Here is a 21935-nt window from a genome sequence, read left to right on the forward strand (position 1 = left end):
ATATTCCGGCCTCTGATAGCATCTATCCGGCAAGCCGACTCCTAAGGGTGACAAGATTCCTTCGAGGGACCAGGACCAGCACCAACAGTTTATGCAGTCAAGAGTAAGCAAAAAGTCAAGGTTGGACATTGTGTTGCATGAAGCGTGCACTCCAAGGCCTCGAATACTTTGTGAAGCCGAACGGAGATAGACTCGGTCGAGCGGGGAAGTAAAAGACGAAAATGTACTTGAGAATTTAGAGTTGTGTAGGATCATGAGTTCGTTTGAATGTGCGTGTCTTGCCCATCGTTTCTATATCTGTTTTAGGTTATTGTTGCACTACCATGTGAACGCCAGCAAACCAGGATTCAATACGATCGGCATGAGTATGTGGCACACCAGCATCAGGGCCAACGGGAAGATGGCTGTGAACTCCGTGATGTTCCATGACCAGGGAATGAAAGGCCCAAGAGCCATAATGATCATAGCAACGATCATGAACCAGCAGAAGATCATGCTGTACTTGAACTTCCGAAGCACTATGGGTGCTTCGATGAAGAAGTTTGTGCGTGTCACTTCTTTCGCCGTTGCGCCCCACTGTTTGAAGAAATCAGCTCATACACCACGAGAAAGCGGATGTGGTTTCACATACCTGCATATCGATTCCAACAAGATGGCAGAGGAGTGCCTGGCTTATGTGGAAGCTAATCCCGCCGAAGAAGACCAGGAACATCAGACACCATTGGAAGCTCTCGAACAGGGCCGGCAGGAATTCCCTCTCTCCGGAACGATAACGTGAGACGGCAAGACCGAAGTTGGCAGCGATAGCGAAGACGAACAGTATACTGATGAAGATCTGCCAACTGTCGACATACCACGTATCGTAGTGGCCGTTGTAGAGTCCGAGAACAAAGTAGTTGGCCAATGTGAACACCCACGCAGCGCCCAGAGCATAGTATGTTCCCAAGTAGGCAATAACGTTGATCTTGGAAGATAGAGGCATTTCCGATGCGAGGAATTTCCTGAACAGTGGCGTGAGCGGTCCTCGAAAAAGCCAGTATTTGAGAGGATGAAACATGAGTTCGTCACATCCGTAGGCGTACTTCTCCCAGCGTGTAAGTTCGTCGTACACTGTCAAAGAGACGCCCTCTTGGAATCCGTCTCCAAAGTAGGATGCGTATCGGAGGTGATACCCTTCAATCTGCAGGCGAAGTGCCATGTCAAAGTCCTCGGATACGGTGCTTTCAGACCAGTAGAGCTCGGGGAGCGTAGATTCTTTGTCCTCGAATGCGACATGTTGTAGCGCTGACCATCGCAGAAGAGCATTGTGACCGACAAATGGCGCAATATCGCCAGCAGCGACACCAAATTTGATACTCGTGTAGATCAAGTCCGTGAAGAATTTCATCGCATTTTCGAAGAAGTCGTGGGAGACTTGCATTACTCCAGAAGAGAACTGGATGATTGCCACGTCGGGAGAAATCTCCATCTCGGAAACCGCATCGAGAAGGCAATCTTCCGGAATTCGCGTATCGCTATCAATTATGAGGATATAGTCGCCTATGCGAATGTTTCCCGATGCCCAGCCTTTGGGCTGGTCTTCCGGTTGTTCGTTGAGCACTTCTTGGAGCGCTTGTTCATAGGCAGCAGCCTCGTCTAGGGTTGTCCACTTTTCGTCACGATCCACATTCTGTAGCTTGTCTTCGATGCGATTCGAGAAGTCCATCGCGTAATTCATGTTGGACGCTTTCTTGAACTTGCCACGGCGGACGAAGCCTGTGCCGGTAGGGTCATGTGCTGGTCTTGCCACGAATCCAATGTTGTTGTCTTCATAGAACTGAGTACGAATATGGCGTTGTTCCTCGTCCAGCAATTGGAGCCCATCATCATTTACAAAAATGTTGGCTGAGCCACCTTGCAGCTCGTAGGTAGAGATGGCCTTCATCAAGGAACTGACTGTCGGCTTCAGGACTGCCTCGAGACCTTCCTTATATGTCGGGCACTGGATCGTGACGTGCGGAAGATTCTTGCTAGTCAATCGAGGTGACTTGATCGCGGAGAAAGTCTCCGAGTTCTCGTGAAGTTGCTTGACTGGCCCTACCAATCGGAAGAAGAAGCCAACAATGACGAAGGCGAAGAACTGTTATTACGATCAGCCACAGCATTATCATGTCTGGATCGTGTACCCACCAAACTGAACAGAACTATGATGGGTGTCAAGGCGAGGAATGCGAGCGATGAATAGTTGCCCAGAGTAGCCACTTGAATGAAAGTGTTCTGCAGCCTTCTGCCGAAGAGCACAGTCAACAAGCAAAGTGTGCATCCACTCATTATCGACCAATAGAGCCTTGTCGGTCTTGACTCTTCCCCAGCTTGTAACTCTTCATCCGAAGCAGTCACCGAGATCAAAGCTGTCTTCTCTTCCTCAATGTTGCGACTGAGCCCCCAGACCACTCTTAGAAGATCTGATTCGATTGATTCGACGCGGTGTATGAGGTTCGATGGATCGTCATCCCAGACTACAAGAAGGCCTTCGCTGCGCACAAATGCTGCATATTGATGTTTGCGCGCTCTTGAAAGCTCGATGAAATCGTTGACCACCTGAATTCTCTGGTTGTCCCGAACAGGGATACCAGTCTCGTCATCGCTGAGACGCTGGACCAGTGTAAAAACGAGACGGCTTTTGACAGTCATTGCAGCCTGTGGAACCATCAGCTATGCCTGCATGGCACCACATACCAGACATTAGTCTTACCTTTGTATTCAGAGCAGATACTGCCTGTTGTAATAGCGAGCCCTTCAACGTCAAAGGCATTGTGAGAAAATCATTGCGGGCGTTCTTCAGCATGACACCCTCGTTGGTGCCGGCCACGTCTTGTATCCACATGCTGGTACATTGTCTCTGAAAAAGGTAGCTGAGTATGATATCCCGTTGGACATCGTTAGAGTATAACGAATCCTTTCCGCTCACTGACTCTGCATTGTCTAATGCTGCGGTGCTGGTAGGTGTTGAGTTGACAGCGTCAGCAGGACTGACATCGCCGCCGGCGACCTTTTTCCCAGGTTTGAAATACGACCAGACGCCCATGGTACTGGTGCCAAGAGTTGTTCGACCAGAGACAAGAGACAAAACAATGGGAGGAACCAAGGTTGGTGCAAGCTGACTTTTACTCAATGGTGCTGGTGCACTCAGGAAGATAACTTTTTCCTCGAACACACGCTTTCGCAGCCTTCCGCCTCGTAGGACCGATTGAGCTTTCGTCCTAACCCTTCTGAGCCTCTACATGCTCGAGAAGTGGCCAGATTGAGTCTCCAGATCCCGCGTGTCAGGTTTCGGGAGAACTCAGCTGCTCGATTGAGCCTGCGCGCACGGAGTGTCCCATTGTCCGCGGCCTGGGCCCAGCTCGAGGACTCGGTGCCTCGACCTCTTCCTTGAGCTGCCCGAATGGTTGGGATGTCTATCAACGCCTCAAGTGCCATACTCAACCAATTCTTCAAGCGAGGTGCCATGATTTGCCATACCGTATCGCGTGGCGATGTCAGGTCAGCACGTGGCCGAATGTGATTGTCTGCACGGAAGGCATCGCTAGAGCGTAGCTTCGGCCTGGGGTTGCACAAGTGAGGTTAGAGCGAGGTCAAAATAGAACATCGATAGAGCTTTTCTCGTAGCGATACCGAGTTGCTGGGCATGTTTTCGTGCGCCCATTGTAGCCTGTGGGCCAACTCGCCACTACAGAGGTGACAAATTGGGCATGAGTGATTGCCAATTGGTCAATTGCAAGTTTGAACGACTCCGAGCCCGAGTCTCTGTGATGGGCCATGCAATGAATGGCTCGATCCGGCATGCACGCCGTAGGTGAGACTGCTTCTGTGATTTCAGACGACCTTGCGAGGGCCCTAGCCACACGCTATCGACCTGCAACTTGTTCAGTCCGAGCCCATCACTCACATGGAATATTCGACATCATGCATTGGCGAGACTAAGGATTCGCATGCGAGCTGTGCGAGCAAGACCGCTTGCATCCTTGTAGAGTACAGCGCAATCGTGCCGCCCATTGTTATCTAGCCTTGTTCGCTTGGTGCCAATTTTCTTCAGGTGTGAGGGCTGCTTTACTTGTATCGGCGGCGCTAGAAGTTCAAGCTGCGTGGAGTATGAAGATCTCCATGATTGACAGCCTACCAACTGGTCCTGGGCCTCGCAGTTGATGATCGCTTAACACTCTGGCCTCGTATTCCTGCAGATGATTTTCGTCCATATTGCCAAGGAACTGGACACGCTGCCAAGATGACAACACGGCTGTGGGCCGACGCATATGCAGGACATCTGGAAGGCGCTTGCGTATATGCCGGCACTCCGACGGGCCAGGCACCATGGTGTTCTCGTGCGTCTTGACGGAGGTGTCAGGGGATGTGGTCGTTTTGCTTCCGACGAAAGATCTCCGTTCTCGTAGAACGCTTTGTTTCTTGCTGATGAAGAACTAGAATAGTTATCTGCCCCGGGCTATCGCGTCCCAGTCACTGCAGTGGGCCATATATGCAGAATGCATGTTCAAGCAGACAAGGTTATTACCTCAATCTGGAGAACGTGCCAGTCGATCTTGTCGGTAGCTTGCCTTGGGCATGGAATTTCGCGCCGTGAGCCCACAGTAGTAGAGGAGTCGGAGGCACAGCCGGGTCGGCTAAAATGCAGACAGGGATGGTGCATCGTACTTGAAATCCTCAACGCACTTGTGGTATCATTGCAATTACTGACTGAGCCCGAGGTAAAAATGCAGTGTAAGCAAAATGAAGGAGAAAAGGGAAACAGAAGAAGTGAATTGGATGCTCAAGCCAAGGATCATAGAGTTTGAAAATGGGCGAATGGGAAGGTGTGTTTCTCGACGTCATCTTGTTTCTCCAGGGGTCGCTTCCTGTCCCTCCGATCACGGATCCTACTCATCACAACTTCATTTTCACCATCATCAACATTTCTCCCACATCTTGACCGACTTCACCTGCATCTCGCCGCTCTCCTCCCACGTTGGAAGCCACTGATTCCGGGCTTCCCAGAACTCCTTCTTCGCAACCGGAGAAGCGTCCGCCCAGGGCTTGCCGCTTTCGCCATCTTTGAAATACCCATTCGTGCCACCTACAGCAACATTCAGAATCAAATAGAACTTCTCGTCAAAGGGCGTGCTAGTCCGTCCAGTGTGCGACCATGGGTCCATCAATGTCGTTCCATTGGCAGTCGCAGGCGGGAAATTTCCACGATCCCAGAACCGACGATTGAATTTCACGTAGAGGACCTGCATCAGCACCGAATCCACATAGGTGAAGATGTAATTCTCGGTCCATTCCAGCCCAAAGGTGTGGAACTGGTCGCCATAGTACGAGTGCAGCGCGCCCAGCTGATCGACTGTCTTCAGGTAGCCGTCCGTGTTCGTCTCCGGACCCCAATGCAGGGCACTGGTTGCCAAATTGTTGCCTCCTCCTGGTCCTGCCTTGTACGAGTGGTTGTTTCCGCGAGTCTCTACAATGTCGATTTCCCCCGAGGCAGGCCATGGTCCGTACTTGTCTTCGGTAGGCAGCATCCAGATCGCTGGCCACATCCAGTCTCCCTTTGGCATCTTCGCGACAACTTCTACTCTGCCATAGCGAAGAGAGGCGCCTTTCTTGGTATTGATGCGAGCAGATTTCACGGGCGGTACGATGGTGCCATTGGTCGTGTTGGTATGGGCGAAGCAATTGAAGAAGCCGTCGCCAGTACAGCGGTCACCAAGGTCGATGGTGGCATTGTTCGTGTTGACAAGACTTTCGTCTTGCAATTTTGGCTTGATGTGAAGAATGCCGTCCTTGACAAACAGCACATCCGCATCGTCTGACATCTGGTCGAACTCTCCATTATGGCCTGCAACCTGTTGTTCGATGGTCCAGATATCAGGCGTCAGGCGACCTGAAGAGAAGTCTTCGTTGAAGATGGGACAGAAGTTGCCGCCTCTCTTTTGATCTTTGAAGCTCAGATATACCATTACACTGCTGATGCACAGGCCGATGAAAATGCCGAAGCAAGGAATAATCCAGGACTGGCGTTCAAAGATGGTCTTCTTTTTAATCCGCCCCAGAGCATTCGGGCTGACCATTTCGCTTTTTCGAATTCGACGACTTCGAAAGTAGTTGGTGCTCAATGCTTTCGCGTCCATTTCCGATGATCGCAGGTATGCGCTGCTTGTGTTCTGACATCTCGCGTCGCTTGTCCAGCTTTGTCGACTGGATGGAGCAGGAGTATCGAATGGGTTCGGTCGCTCCAGCGGTGTGTTAATTCCACTGTTGTATGGCGATGCTCGAGGGCCAGCATAGCTGGATGCTGGTGAAGATGCAGTATGGTGAGCCATGATCACTCAAATTTCCACTGCTGAATCGAGTGGAGCTCGAGAAGGATGTTGCATATACAGCTTTGTGTGTTCTACTTCTGCGGTCTGCGGCTCATTCACTCTCAACCTCGTGGCTGTAGATCACACCCTGTCGGTATCTCGAACGGCCCAGATCTCGCTTACCTCTTCGAACCCCGGGTTCTGTGCATGATCGCGAAGTGGATACTCGTCGGAGCGAATTTGTTCCCAAGCCCGTTTTCGTAGCGCTACTGCACTCTTTCGGGCCAATATGCAGAGCCAGGATGCCGGATTCAGCAGTTCTCGAAACCTCATTTAGGCACTCGCATACATGCGGCCTGCTCGCCACCACGCTACTTCCAAGGACCCCAATAGCGTTACCTGCACACGCACTGCTGCTTCTAAGCGATGCACAACAATAGCGCTCTTCGCACATGCCCGGGCTCACTGTTGGACTTGCCGTTCCGACAACCTACGCTGCAGAAGGCTGGTTGAAATTCATTCAGCAATGCAGTCCTAGTGCATCTCATCCGCAAGGCTACATGGCAATTGTCCAGGCTGACCCAAAGCGCGGTGTCTTGAGGCTCCACCCAGCCTCACTGCAGCCATGCTTTTGATCCTATCAATAGCTGAGCGCATGCATTTGATGTAGGTTGGGCAACTTATCTTGTTTGACCACCCTCATCGCCCGTGTATACGTCCTGCCTGCGGGAGGCACTCCGAGGTCAACCCATTTCATTCACGTGTCTGATGGGACTCACGAGAAGGGAGTGTAGCTGGAGGGCACAAGCGAGGCACGGTCTGCTGCTGTCGTTCTCGCGTTTCTGCTCTTCGTGCTGTCGATTCTTTTGCCACTATCCTGCCAATGAGGGACGAGCTCTTCTGGCAGTTCTCGGGGCCTTCCAGTCGCCTCTGGCAAGCCGTTGGCGCTAACTGGAATGCATTCTGGCGCATACTTGCGTGATTGACTTTTGGGAGGCGTGACATCGTGAGAAGCCGCGAATAGCACAGACTTGTGAGGGAAGTTTCATGGACGCATCGTGCTTGTGGTATGTGCACTCACCGTTCTCAGACAGCTTACACCGCGGTCTTCAGAGAAGTGACATGATGATCGGAAGCTAACATTATTGCAGGCTGCGAGTCAAGAGGAACTGATATTATGCCAGCTTGGAGTGGTTGATGAGGAGAATATGGACCTCCAACTTCCGAATTGACTGAATCAAACAAGGCTTTGCCTTCATGGCTTGGCTGGTGCATCCTCCCTGGAGAATCATTAGCATATCGAAGACGAGCGATCTCACAATCGACTTACAAAGTTCGCACAAGATACCCAATGCGTGGGAAGTGAATGCGCACACCACCATCAGTCTCGATCACGACCTCATTGACGGACGTTCCAAGCAGCTTGCCATATTGTGGATGAGAACCAGGAGTGGAGCTGCGCGTGAAATGTTAGCTAGTGTCGCCCAGCTGCATGCGAAATCACCTACTCAAAACTCTCGACCGCGACTGTCGTTCCTGCAACAATACCGTATGTATTATCATGCTCGACTGCATAAGACTCCTGAGCTGAATAATCGCCAGTGGTGATAATCTTGTGTGCCTCCTCAGCAGACAAAGACTTGGCCTTCGACTTGATCTCCTCTGGCTTTGGAAGACTGTCCAGCAATTTGAAGATTTTAGGATAAGAGCTTGCGTCCAACCCAGGCTCTTTGTTGAGACCCAAGTTGGCCAAAGCCCAACCGATCGGCCAGAAGACGTGGATATCAGCCAGACCAATCTGACTTCCATTGATGAAAGGTCCAGCGCCGCTCAAAATTTGCGTCTCAATCTCAGCCAGGCGGGCTTTGAATTGAGCCAGGCCACTCGGTCTCAAAGTCTTGATATCAGAACGTCCAAGTGAAGGGAAGATCGTCTCGCGATCTTTGACGAATTCTGGAGACAAAATCTCAAGAGGGATCAGCGAGAGGACTTCAGCGAAGAGGTTCACTCCGTAATTCTCGTAGGCCTTGTCTGCTGGGTTTTGCTGGACTTTGCCTAGCTTTGCGAGGATAAGATCGATGATCTTGGAAGAGTCGACATAGACATCCTTGCCGAGGGCGATGATTGGAATTCGACGATATGTAACGCCCAACTTCTCAAGATCTGGACGTGGAAGCACGGCCGGGGTGTCGACAATTGCGAAGTCTACGCCAGCGGCATGCAGCAAGAGTCTGGTCTTCTGCCCATAGGGCGAGAAATCGGTTCGTAGTCAGCTCATGCCTCACTGTGAATGGCACTGACTGCTTACCATAGTCGTACTGGATTACCGTCGCCATTTTGTATATGATCTGCTCAAAGTGTCTAGTTGTCCTTCGATCAGAACTTGGAAAACTCCTCCAGAGGAAGTACTCATGTTGCTTCTTATTCGGCTCATGGTGTTTGCCTTTCTACCGAGCTCTAGACCTCACTAGCTTCTATGATGTGATGCCGTTGCGGAGGCACGAGCAGTTGGGCCACTGAGGAGAAGGGACGACCGCAGATTATTTGGAAGCAAGCTCAGAATCGTCGCGTCCACAATGTGTTATGTTGCGGAGAAGATATGGCATTTCCTTGCCTTGTGGTGCTTGCGACTCCAGTCTCTTTGGATGTGCTGTGTTCGTGTGTGTGGAAGAGAGGATGAGGGGGAGGGGCAGTTCCGCCCGCCTGAAACTCTGTTCTGATGACGATTCAGCAGTCGGCACTCGCAAAAGCCATCGCAGTGTTTGAGGCACGCGTCCAAAATCACATGTTCCACAACATGCTCGAATATGCACCCATGCAACTCTCTGTGGTGAAGATCAATAAAGATCTCCCACTTTCAAACTATGAAGCGAAGTGGCAAGAACGTATTGCGGTGCATAATAGCCGCACTTTAGCCGGCTCAGGTGACACGAGAGAAGTGAATGATTGGCACAAACAGCTATCGCAAAATCAATTCTTTTCCTAGAGATTGTCGGTACTGTGCCACCAATCAAGAGAGGCACGTACATCCAACAGACATTAAGTATACATCTTCTAAACTTGCTGACATGTATTGCCACAAATTCCCACGCCCGACTGTTCACACCTCGACTCCATAGGCCGTCCTCATCGACATACTGTTGAATACCAGAGATCCCTTGTCACCAGCATGTCCAAATCTAGTAAGTTGGCTTTGGCTCCGAGTCGTACTTTGGTGGCTGAGTTGGGTAGCCTTGCTTCTCTGAGCACTTGCTGGTAGTGTCGCACTTGGTCGAGGTCGATGTGCAGACGGATGTCGACCATGTCTCCTTCTTCTCGGTGGTAGTGTAAGGACATGGGGTGCTGGTGGTGACCTTGTCCTCCTTGTAGGTAGACTTACTGTGGCAGAAGTCAGTAATTCTGTCGAGTGCAAGTAATGGAGGTCAAACTTACACATCGGTCTTTGGCACCTTGGTGGTCTCTGGGCATGTACTGAGCGAAGATGTGGTGATGCACGAAGTGCGGTCAAACTTGACAGTCGAAGTCTTGCAAATCACGGTAGTTGAGTGGTCTGGGACGGTGATGGTCTTCGTGATTGGGATGGTCTTAGTGATTTGGTATTCCTTTGGCACTGCAAGACGTTAGCTTGACCGAACTGCTCGGTATCGAGTGGTCGCCACGTACCATAAGTAGTCTCAGTGTAGACCTTTGGCACCTTGGTGGTGTAGACGTGTGGCTTGTATTCAGTCTTGGTGATTGTCTTGGTCTCCTGGTATGGCACAGTCTTCGTAGTGGTGTGGTAGACGGCCTTGCAAGTGCTGCTGGTGACACACTCCTGCTTCTTTGGGCTGTAGCCGCCATCACCACCACCTGGCAAGGCGACAGCGACGCCTGCCGCGACGAGAAGGGCTCCAACAATCTGCATATTGCCTCGAAACAGGATCTGGTGGACGGTGGGTGGAGGGTGAGTCGTGTGGCAGATCTGATTGCTCGCGAATGTAGACCGGACGTGAATGAAGGAAAGAGACTACGGCCTGAGCTGACAAGTCTCATATACCTGCGCTCGCACTTACTGTTGAGCTCGCTGCTGGGCTGCCCGCTGGTACAGCGAGCCTTTCGCGAAGGCATTAACACGCTTTGGTGAAGGCATACCAGATGTTAGGCTCAGAGTTTGTCTGCATGTCATTAGGCCTGGTCTCGAGCCAGGATATCAGCATCAATAACTGGCTCCAATAGGCCAGACGCGCTGGCAGAGCATCGCTTCGGGCAGCGGATGCATCATACAAGCGCTTGCCGATGCTCTCCATGGCATGTCGTGAGTGGAGATGTGATCCCAGCGGATGTTTCGGAGGGCAGAGCTTGTGTGACATGGTGATTTGGAGCTGCTGTGACTGGCCGGAAGAGCGCTTTCACGCGTTGTGAGGCTCTGCGTGCACCTGTGCTTCTTCAGCAGCGTGGTGCGAGCTATTGGGAGGCCATGTGGGGAAGAGAACCTCGGAATCTGCTGGTTGGCCAGAACTCATAGAATCGATCGACGTTTCATACGACGCGCAATTGAGGACCTTCGCGGTGTCCACCTTGTGATGAACCTGGGCGTTGGACGATGTGCTTGTGCAGTTGCGCAAGAGCGCAAAAGATGCAGAGACAGGCGAGAGCGTGTCAAGCGTGTCTGGGAATCGGCGCGGGCTTCGGGGAAACAGTTCTCCCGAGCCGTTCCTGCCACATGCTCCAACGCCATGCACGAAAGCACCACCGGTACACGTTTCTTCATCACCTCGATGGCCGATCTGGATCTCGCACAAAGCGCTGAAACGACCGAACATGGCCGGAAACAGCTGCCATGTGCAAACAGCTCGATTGCTGGCCAATGGAGACTGGAAAGGACGATCACCTTTACGCGCTACAACTGGCCGATGCCTCTCCACCGACCGCTCTGCAGCCCAGCGCCTCTCTCAAGCGCTGAGAGACAGGACTGCAATAATGGATGCGTTGACATCCGTTGAGCCACCCGCTACAGCTCCTAGGAATCATGACCTGCGGGACCATTGCGGCCAACCGTTTGTACGGAAAGAGAAGGTTCGCCCAACTCTTGAACCACGCGATTAATCACAGCCGGCATTTCATCCGGCTACACGTTGACGAGATGGACACCTTGCGGGCAAGCAGATTTGCTTGACATATTCGACGATCTCACTCTTGTGGTATTGCGTGGTTCTCGGGAAAAAGGCACCACGGCGACTTTGTCAGCGAATTTGCACAAAGGTCGTCGAACAATGGTAGGCACTGCCCTACAGTAACAGAGACTCTGGCTTCTGCGTGCTCTCCTGCCGGGGTCCTTCAGCATGCTGTGCCGAACTTGACATCGAGCTGGAGACACTGCTGGGGTGAAGGGTCTTGTGCGTCCATCCGTGATGAGCATCAAAATATTCACGAAAGCTCGACCCCAGCCATATCTTCGGTATGGGATGCTCCGTTAGCGTACGTTTTCGAGGCACACCTACCTTCTGGAAAGTGACAGAGCTCTAAAGACGTCCCGCGGAGATTTTTTGCGCTCGACATGATCTCGTCGAGCACAAATACCCCGCTGCTTTGCTCACCTTGCAGGTTGCACGAACTGCCAAACCCTGAATTGAAGCTGCATGCTGTGGTCCGAGATGCAGGACGTGCGTGGAGCTCAGGTCTGCAAATGTTCCTAGCTTTCGAGCTGCATATTGCTCCAGCCTCAGCATAACTTACTGACACACCTTCCCGCATGCGGTGATCACCATTGAGACACTGCTTGCGTGGTCTGCACAAGTACCAGCGGAGCAAGTACAGGTGGAAAGTCTATGCAGCGCATCGTGATGCAGAGGTCGAGCGAATTCAGTTGACAGACTCTCGAAATGGATTACCGGGGCCACTGCTGTATGGACTGCAGTGCGCGTGATGTTGTCGGGTGAGGTAAATACTGTGAGCATGGAGTTCTGTGGACAACGCGCTGATACCGAGAGATCATCGGGGCCTTGAACTTCCTGGAGATGATGCGATGCTTCTATCAGATCATTGGTTGTATGTTGCAATGCTACTTTGATGGTACCGGCGGTCGGTCGTGGCGAGTCGAGCATGCAGCTTCGCTACGAGCTCAGAACTGAACATGGAGCCTGCGGAATTAGTGGGTGCTAAGGAACGCGCTCAATGCTGATGAATGATCGTCACTGCATTGAGTCTGCAGCTCTGAAGTTTGGTCGAAACGAACACGGAGGCTCCGGATGCAGCACCCCACTCGCCTCAGGCTGGCAATGATGCCACATACGGACTGTGTACTCTCAATGCAACGACCTGGTAACTTCCCAACACACGTTTGTTCACAGCGTCTAATCCGCAAAGCTGGGTACACAACGCAACAGACTGTCTAGTCTAAGTGGCAGAACGACCAGTGAATGTTGAGCATGACGCGTACAACTGCAGTCGGTGGTCGCAGATGCCGAGCTCCCACGCACTGAGATTGAACGTTTGACACTGCAGCGAAGTTCTCACCGAATAGCGCGATGCATGCGGAGCATCTCTCCGCTGGAAGTAGGCCAACACTATCACGAAATCCATAGCTCCTACGTGCTTCGCGAGAAGTGCCAGGTGCTCAACGTCAGCCAGCGCGGTCAGCCTTGCAAGTCATCTGCCTCCAGCTGGCGACGGCGTGTTCTTGACACCTCAGGTCGGAGCAAGTTCGAGAACGTCGCTTGCTCGCGGTGTGTCGTGTCCATGTCGACTGTCTCTATATATCTCACGGGGCTGCCGTGGGCTGGACACCACACAGCATCGCTTAAAGCGGGTGTATCTTACCGTGACCCAAAGATTCTCAAAGAGTGTATTGCCTATTCGTGGCTAGTTTCTGACACCCAAGTCCAGCGTTGTGGGACTAGCACAACTGAGATGCGTTCATCGTACCGCCCTCGCTGTGTGATTGCACGCAAGTCGCAGATTAAGATCGAGCTCACATATGCACTCTTGAAGTCTGAAGCTGAGAAGTGGATCTGGTGGCTTGCTGCAAGTCTCCCCGCATATTCACTTTGAGCTCAAAAAGCTGCTGCACAGACATCTACAGGGATCTGCTCTTGCCCAAGCTGGTGAAGATTTTCACATGACAGCACACGTTGCGCAATACGGACTGTCCGTTCCGCCACGACGGGTAACGCGAGCCACGCGGGCCGTCACATACTCGAGATCCGCCACGCCAGCTAAGACACTACGTTCTAGCAGTCCCAGCAATGACGGAAGCCACATGCATTCTAGGCGTTCGCGGGTACCAGATCATACACCGCGAAGCTCATTCTTCGCAGCTGGAAGAAGCCAATCGCTCGTATCCGAAGGAGCATCCTCTGCACGTACGTAGCGATGGCGTTGGACGCAGGGCTACATGCAGCAATTGAGCTGCTTTGACTCGCCATGGCACATGTGCATCGCCAATGGCGGCACAACGATCGAACAATCGCTGGCCTCGAGGCACTGCTACCTGCACCACCGAACTCCAGCCACTCAGCCAGGGCAAGCCAGCACAGTCCAGCTCTTAAGAGACGTGGGACGCAGGCAAAGACGGCGACGCCGATGACCCCCCTCATATATTCAGCCGCCTCCCCGAAGTTGTAGCCATTTCAGTTTCTTCGTTAGTCTATGCCAGCGACGGGTTCCACGAGAAAAGTCTGGCATAAAATAAAACGCAAGCTGTGCTGTTGCTGTTGCAGCGATTCTGACCCTTCCGGAGTCCCACCACATCCTGTACATCCTGTACACATTGCTCAAAATACTTCTGCAGTACCAAAGGCTCCAACCCAGGATCCTGACATCCCGGCGCCGACTATAGAAAAAGCCGTCCAGGAGCCCTCTGCACCAAAACTCACACCCGCAAACATGCAGCGTTCAGTCAGCGGACCTGCTCCATCTACGCCCCAGAAGACGCCTTTGGCAGCAGGCACAAACGGCACGAACGGATACTTTTCACCCCCTCCACCAAGCTCGCCATCTATTCGTTTCGGCGGCTCAAACCGCGGTAGCACCAGAATAGCTTCCAGCTACTCTGTGTTCCGCAGCTCTACAGGCGGGCAACAGAAGTCCTCAATCGTCAAAGATACAGCATACACTCTGAAGAGAAAGAGTGCTTCTGAGCTTGGTGCTGGCATCAGTGCAACGGCCGACAATGTCTCTTTTATTCATCTTGTCGAATGGATTCGCTCGGAGAGATTGCAGACTTTGCCGCATAAGGGCTCCCGGTGGGATACGGTGTTGATTCGTGCTCTATATTTCGCTGAGCGTCTTCATGGGTTCGAGACGCAGCTCAAGGCGCATGCTTCCGAGACGGAGCATGCGGCGCATCTTGGTTATGGCCATATCAAGCTTCTTTTGGAGGTAAGTGAGCTCGCGAGTTTCCAATGACTACCTATGCTGACCAGAGATAGCTTGGCCACTCTAACAGCATTGCGCTGGATTCTGCTTTTGGATTTATGTACAGGTGCTCTTCCGCGGTATCGGCGCTTTTGGCTCGCTCTGAGGTGTTGAAGCTTTCCAGCGACGTTTACCAGCAACTTTGTCTCATGTACACGGACCTCCTTACATTGGTTGTCGATGTCGCTGTCCGCTTCTACCGCACCGTTCATGGCAGCGAAGGTCAGTCTGCCAGTTTGGACATGTACGAGGTCTTTGGCGAGACTATTACTACGTTCCGTGAGCGACGCGAGTCTATCACCAGAGCTATTTGGAAAGACCAGATCGAAGCAAATGGTTCCGAGGACAGTGTGGACGTAGATGTGCTCAGCCGCTGGCTTGCGCCTCAAGACCGCGTTCTTGCAACATTGGCTCAGGACCACACCCTCATCGCCAATGACCTGGCAGAGTTCACTGGCATCTGGTTTCTGGACGATCTCTCCAACTTTGTCAAAAGCCAAGATTCATCTTTGCTCGTCAATGGCCAGGCTGGTTCTGGCAAGACCACACTTGCGGCAGCGCTTGCAGAACGTCTGCAGAGGCCAATCGCCAGGAAGCCTTACACGACTGCATTCTGCTCTGTCGGAGCTGTTCCATCTCAGGCCACCAGTCTCAGCGTGGTAAAGGCTTTGCTACATCAGATTTACAACCTTCGTGTTGGAAACGTTCGCCTGTATTCAGCTGTGGTCGCCGCACATGAAAGAGCTCGCTACACAGCAGACCCCACCAAATACGAGGATTTGCTATGGGACGCTCTCGAGGAAGTCCTTCGCAGCCCGCTTCAGAACGCACCTGATTTGGTGCTCATTGTAGAAGGCATCGATGAGATCTTGGGCGGCCAGTCTGCTGGCCAAAACCTTCTGCAGCGCCTGGTGCACGCAGTCGAGCAAGCAAAGGGCGTGAAGCTCATCGCAATGGCACAAAACCTCAAGCTGCCAACTGGAGCTCGTGGCACCAGTCGTGGAATCACTGAGACCGACACCAAAGGCGACATCCACGAGGTAGTGATCAAGACTTTGATCAAGTCGCAGCACTTCCGAGCTAAGACTGGCCGAGAACAAGAGTCGCTCGCCGAACACATCATCAGCATCGCTGATGGAAACTTCTTGTGGGCAGAGCTCGTCTCCGAAGTTCTCCGCCTAGAGAAGACTCCAGAACAACTCGACAGCACGGCCAAAGACCTCAACAAGGCCAAGCATACTGTCGAGAAGCTCACTGGCACCCTCATCGACCGCTTGCAGCCAACCGAAGATGCCAAGCTGCTATTGTCATGGCTCGTGAACGCCGCTCGTCCATTGACCTGGGACGAGATCGACAGCCTGTTCTCGATCAACCCTCAAACTGGTGGCAGGTCGGACCGAAGCCACAATGTCCACAACATTGTGTCGTCCTTGGCGCCTCTGCTGGATGTGCAAGAAGACATTATCAGGCCACGACATGCTTCCGTACAGACTGCCTGCCGCACTCTGCTGAGTTCCGGCAGCCTGAAAATCCCAGTCAAAGAGCCACAGCAGGATTTCCTGCTTCGCGTTCTCACGTACGCCAAGCTTGCGTTGACGGAGAAGGGAGAGCCCACTTTGGATGACACTGATCGATCAGTCATCGACCAGAGCTTCAGTCGCCACCCATTCCTGGAGTATGTCATTCGCTACTACCCATGGCATCTTCAGCAAGCCGGTATCATCACCACGGGCAGCACTGCCGAGCCCAAGATCAGTCCAGAGCTGCAGAAGGCTTTCCCGGAGAGCACAACCATGGCCGTCCTCGAGTGGCTATGCTGGGATGATCAGTTCCCCGGCGCGCAAGAAGTTGAAGTGCACGATACTGTTCGCCGTGTGAGGATCAAGATCTTCACCGAGAAGCACCCAGCTGTCCTTCAGAGCTACATCAACACCGCTTGCTACTGGGAAGCTCTGGAAGACTGGGAGAAGGCAGCAAACCTCTACTACCCCGTCAGCTCAGTTGGTCGCTCCATCCTGAGTGTGTCGCACCCAATCGTTGTCGAGTGTGCGGTCAGGTATATTCGCATCACAGATTCGTACACCTCCACCACCAGAACGGAGATCATTACCCGCAGAGAACAAACCTTCATCTTGCTCATCTCGGCATACGAGCGCCAATTTGGCATGCACTCCGAGGTCGTCATCAGAACCCGTGAGCGTCTCGCAGAGCTTTACATCGCCATCAGTGAGGAAGAGCATGCTCGAGAGATCCTCCAGATCATCCACGGACACACTACCGATGGCAACGGCGCCACTGGCGGAGTCTCTCGCGGCGTCGATGAAAGATTCGTTGTCAAGTTCGGCAAGCAAAAGCATGGCAAAGAGCTCGACGAATACGAAGGTGGAATCTTCATTGATGAGGATAAGGAAGAGGATGCTCTCGTCATCATCGATGTCGGCCAGGCAGATATCATTCTTCGCGAGATTGAGGAGTACATCAAGCGTCAAGAGCTCGTCCGCGCGGAGCAGACCTATGTCGAGCTGTGGCAGCGTCTATCGGAGACATGCAGAACCTCGCTTTCTGTCGAGTGGCATGAGAAGAAGATCCAAGTGGTGCAGGCCTACTCGCAATACCTGCACACACAGAAGCGAACCATGGAAGCAAAGAGCTTGACGACCTCGATCTGGAGAGAATACGAGCACCACGAGCTGTCCTACTCGGAGAAGATTGTGACCAGGTTGACTGAATCCGCTCGTTTCTTGAAGAGTGTGGGCGAGTACTCCGCTGCGTTGTCGATCTACAAGCATGCGTCGTACTACTACAAGAACGTCCGCAAGGAGGAGTCCAGATCGTTCACCGAGATCGAGGAAGAGATGACTGTCATCAGCACCCAAGCTCTGACACAGGCCACCAAGGACTCCAGCAGCACTTCGTCCACGTCCAGCCACGAGCAATATGAGATGTTCCACCTGCTCATCAGCAACAAGAGCAAGAGTGTCGAGACCTCGACACTCACGCTGGCGAAGACTTTGACAGCACGATATGTCGAAGAGAAGAAGTACTCTCAAGCTGTTTCGGTCATTCAATCTACGCTTGAGCGAACTTGGAGCTCTTTCATGTCCAGGTCTGTCCATGAGGTGACGATCGCTTCTTCTTTCCACAAGGAGTCGATTGAGCTTGTCGAGAGACTCGCAGAAGTCTACATTTTGCAGCGCCAGTTCGAGAAGGCCGAGGACGTCTACGTTAGACTCTACCGAGCATCTCTCACCAACACAAAGGATACGACCTTGCTCGAGAAGGCAAAGAGCTTGATCATCGGGTTCTACCAGAGACGCGGCCACCCAAGCAAGATTATTGCTGTGTACCAAGAGCTGCTCGCGGTCTACCGTCGAACGCTGGGCCCAAGCCACGAGACTACGATCACGATCTTGTACGAGCTGGGTTCGCGATGCAGAGCTCATGCACGCAGTCATCCATACTGGTTGGAGTACTACCAGCAGATCGTGGTGAGCCTGAATAAGGACTCCACAACAGTCCACGTTCGTGCCATGGATGCTGCCATTATTGTCGCCGAGTCGTACTGGGAGGAGCGCAGATACAGCGATGCTGTCGCTGCTTACGCGATCATCTGGACCACATTTGTTCAGAAGCACAAGGAGTTCAAGTCATTCTCTGAGACCAAGTTCGTCTCGACTCTGTACGAGCGTTATTACCAGAGCCTCGAGGAGACGAAGGCCGACTACGAGGTTCTTCTCCAGGTGACAAGCCAGTACCGAGAGACCACCAAGACGGTCTTCGGCGCAACATCGACCATCGCGATCGAGGCCACTGTCGCGCTGGCACGCGTCACGCAGCAGAGTGAGTCCCGCATCGAGGAGTCCATTGCCCTGTACGAAGAGGCCTCCAGGAGCGCGTCCAAATCGGAGTCATCTTCGTCTTCCAGCCACTTTGAATTGTCTGAGCTTCGCTCGAGCTTGACAACGCTGTACAAGAAGCGCATTTTCCACTCCTCGTCCTCTTCCGCCAGTTCCGAGACTATCGCCAAGGCTGTCTCGATCTACGAAGAGCAGTTCTCCGAGAAGAAGAGCAAGTACACCTATTCGCACGAGGAGACGCTGAGCAGCCTCCGCGAGCTGTCCTTGCTCTATGTCAAGCAGAGCAAGACCGAGGTTGCAGTGAAGGAACTCAACACCGCGGTCATCACCATTACCCAGAAGGAGACTTCCTCGGAGAGGATGTACGAGTCTGCCATGTCGCTGGTGCAGACCTACCAGGCGGCCAATTTGGTTCAGCAGTGCACTCAGACTGTCGAGGAGCTGCACTACCAATTGGTGGTTCGCGAGAAGAGATCCAGCTCCAGCTGGAGCGTTGTTGAGGCAAGCCATGCTTCTCTGTTCTTCCTCGCTGTTTTGGAGTACCAATTGCGAAAGGATCTTCGGATCACACTCTCCGAGATCATGGCCAGCTTGACCGCGGAAGCCTTCATGTACGGCAACTTCAAGCAGTTGGTGAAGAGCAAGGCAGCACTCGACAAGCTGCTCCTTGCCGCAGCTCCTCTCCGACATCTGCTGCGCTTTGCCAACCGCTCTGGTCTCATTGCTTCTGTTGACCAACAATGCGTCGACATCTTCGTGCAACGAGAGGCGTCCAGTGTGCAGCTTCTGAGCAAGGAGTCGCCACGCCACTTCATCGTTGGCATCTTGGAGCACATCTCGAACCGCAAGTGCACCGACTTCGTCCGCGCTGTGATCTTGGCTTCGAACGCTACTTTGAAGAAGTTGGTCGATAACAACCAATTCGCGGATGCACATGACATTGCCAAGATGACATTCATGTACGCTCAGCACCGCAAGGGCTACCGCGGACCAAAGGGCATCGCCAGAGGATTCGAGCTCGCTTCGTATCTCGATGGCCGTGGCGAGAACAAGTGCCCAGATCCAGAGCTCCGCAAGAAGCTGCTGCAGCTGTCCAACAAGATCGTGAAAGACATCATCGTCATCTGCCGAGAGGACAAGATCAACTTCGCCCAAGTTCCACTGAAGGAGCTGAACGAGCTCATTGCTTTGTTGGGCGAACAGCAGGATTACGACACCCTAGAGGTAAGTAAATACTCACGCTTTGGACTCACCATGATGCTGACCAGAACTTTAGATGCTCTTGACCGAGCTATGGACCACCCGCGAAGCACAAAAGAAGTGGGCTCCCGATGTCCTGCTTCTCCTCGGTCGCCGTCTCATCTGCGCACGCTACCTCGCCGGCCGACAAATCAAGGCCCTCCGCCTTGCCGAAGACATTGCCTACAACCTCCGTCGCGTCAACGGCGTTCGAAACCCCGCCACCCTCGAAGCATATGGCCTGCTGGCTGAGCTGTACACCTCCATCGGTCAGAACTACCAGAAAGAGACGAGTGACAAGTCTGCAGCAGGCCTTGCCGCAGACCACTTCAGAAAAGCTATCATCGTACACGAGGATATTCTGCGCTGGTTGCAGTCTGATGCTACCGGTGGAGATGTTGATGGAGATATCGATGATGATGACAGCGCTGCTCAGATTCTGGCAGAGCATGGCATCCATCATGATGGCTCCGGAGATCATCAGGCCAACGCAGGTTCTGGCTTCAGTGCTTCGCAACGTGGCCAGCTTGTCAAGTGGCATATGCGTCTGTTGAAGCTGGCCTATCAACGCCTTGGGAGCTGGCCGAGGGAGTACAAGGGCTACGAGTCACTGAACGCGCAGCTGTTTAGGACATTCGGTGACTCACTCAAGGGTGTTGAAGGTGTTGAGAAGTGGTCGGCCAAGGGCTACGGTTCCGGCAAGGCCGAGAGCAACGAAGGAGCCTTCCAGGGCAACCGTGAGTGGGAGATCATTTCTGCTTAGCTGCACGCGCCGTTGCGCCTTTCATATGTTGGGGTTCTGGTGGCGGGTTGAGCATTGAGTAACGACTGTACGAATGAAAGCAATTCATCATCTTTTTGCATTTGCGTGCAACTGCTCCCGTGTGTGGCTTTGACGACAATGAAAAGATGAAGTTCATGTTGGTTGGATGTCGAGCTGGGAGAGTTTGGAGACGCGACGCGTGTGGTCAATCCCGGAATGATCGGCTCGCATTAACGTTGTTCCGATACTCGATGCCTTCTCTAGTTTCCTCGCCTTTGCCTTTGCTTACACGACCCAGAAAGTGTTCGATCAGTATGGCGAGTCGCTATTATCGATGACTATACAGCGGCATATGAGCTATGAATCAGCAAATGAATGTTGCGATGCATTCGGAATCGTCTTTTTCGGCAGTTCAATCCAGCGGCATTGGCTCCAATGACATCATGCCATTTCTCTACGGCTTGACGACTTCTCGACGGACACAATGGCTATCGCTCCTCATCTAAGCCATCAAGTCGTATCTCTGTTCTCACAGTTGTTCACCTATCGTAGACGCTTACCGTCTAGTTTCCCTCTCAGCTTCACGCAAGTCTCTTCTCTGAGGACCCAATGTCAGGGAAACAGCTGCAGAGCTCAGCTACGAAGCTCACAGGTACACTGTGGAGCACGCGTCGTCATGATCAACCATACGCATGTCATTCACTCGCACGCGCAATCCCGATAGCACGCAATCAGTGGTTCCAACCACTCAGACCCGCATCTGCATCAACATGTTCTGGCCAGTGATTCAGCCCGCAACCTGGCAGGAGCACTGCAAGAGTTGGCAAAGGATGGATCGTACCAAACGAGGGACATGACGTTGCCGATAATGTCCTATAGATATATACGCAGTCCTTGACCCCAAGGTAAAGCAATCTAATCTCATCAAGCAACGCTACTACAAACTCATTAAACCAACAAATCAACCACAACCCAACATGTCTGGACTCCTCGACAAGGCCAAGAACGCCGTCAAGGGCGGTAGCTCTTCTGGCGGAAACGCCGGTGCTGGTGGACAGCAATCTGGTATTGAGAAGGGCATCAGCGGTGTCGGCCACACCCGTAAGTTCCCCATTTGCTACCAGTACAAACACGACCACTAACATGTCACGTAGAAATCGACAACGCTACCGACCGTGCAGGTCTTGGTGACAAGTACGACGACAAGATCAACAAGTTCGCCGACGGCCAAATCAACAAGAATGTGCCAGGTGGTGCGACGAAATAGTTTGATACCCGAATGAATCTTACGAGATACGACATGACACAGTAGCGATACCATACCATATATTATCTCAATGCCAGAAGTCCATT

The 21935-nt window shown here is 52.6% G+C and overlaps 6 protein-coding genes across 6 annotated transcripts; 2 read left to right on the forward strand and 4 right to left on the reverse strand.

The window, feature by feature from the left end:
* Positions 1-318: 318 nt before the first annotated feature.
* CKM354_000118400 (uncharacterized protein) lies at positions 319-3067 on the reverse strand (the record flags this gene model as incomplete). The annotated part of the gene is made up of 4 exons (XM_044796300.1): positions 319-576; positions 632-2119; positions 2170-2679; positions 2735-3067. The coding sequence occupies 4 exons, from the start codon at positions 3065-3067 to the stop codon at positions 319-321; spliced, it is 2589 nt and encodes an 862-aa protein (XP_044652235.1).
* A 1873-nt stretch (positions 3068-4940) lies between these two features.
* On the reverse strand, positions 4941-6350 carry CKM354_000118500 (uncharacterized protein; the record flags this gene model as incomplete). Its single annotated transcript, XM_044796301.1, has 1 exon — positions 4941-6350. One exon carries the CDS (start codon positions 6348-6350, stop codon positions 4941-4943), a length of 1410 nt encoding a protein of 469 aa, XP_044652236.1.
* Positions 6351-7584: 1234 nt separating this feature from the next.
* On the reverse strand, positions 7585-8665 carry CKM354_000118600 (uncharacterized protein; the record flags this gene model as incomplete). The annotated part of the gene is made up of 4 exons (XM_044796302.1): positions 7585-7609; positions 7660-7785; positions 7838-8492; positions 8638-8665. The coding sequence occupies 4 exons, from the start codon at positions 8663-8665 to the stop codon at positions 7585-7587; spliced, it is 834 nt and encodes a 277-aa protein (XP_044652237.1).
* Positions 8666-9508: 843 nt separating this feature from the next.
* CKM354_000118700 (uncharacterized protein) lies at positions 9509-10233 on the reverse strand (the record flags this gene model as incomplete). The annotated part of the gene is made up of 3 exons (XM_044796303.1): positions 9509-9707; positions 9762-9939; positions 9993-10233. The coding sequence occupies 3 exons, from the start codon at positions 10231-10233 to the stop codon at positions 9509-9511; spliced, it is 618 nt and encodes a 205-aa protein (XP_044652238.1).
* A 3959-nt stretch (positions 10234-14192) lies between these two features.
* On the forward strand, positions 14193-20582 carry CKM354_000118800 (uncharacterized protein; the record flags this gene model as incomplete). Its single annotated transcript, XM_044796304.1, has 3 exons — positions 14193-14687; positions 14738-19804; positions 19857-20582. 3 exons carry the CDS (start codon positions 14193-14195, stop codon positions 20580-20582), a joined length of 6288 nt encoding a protein of 2095 aa, XP_044652239.1.
* A 977-nt stretch (positions 20583-21559) lies between these two features.
* On the forward strand, positions 21560-21849 carry CKM354_000118900 (uncharacterized protein; the record flags this gene model as incomplete). Its single annotated transcript, XM_044796305.1, has 2 exons — positions 21560-21683; positions 21737-21849. 2 exons carry the CDS (start codon positions 21560-21562, stop codon positions 21847-21849), a joined length of 237 nt encoding a protein of 78 aa, XP_044652240.1.
* Between the last annotated feature and the right edge of the window lie 86 nt (positions 21850-21935).

The sequence above is a fragment of the Cercospora kikuchii genome (genome assembly GCF_019650295.1).
Source record: "Cercospora kikuchii DNA, contig_00001, whole genome shotgun sequence".
Taxonomy (NCBI): domain Eukaryota; kingdom Fungi; phylum Ascomycota; class Dothideomycetes; order Mycosphaerellales; family Mycosphaerellaceae; genus Cercospora; species Cercospora kikuchii.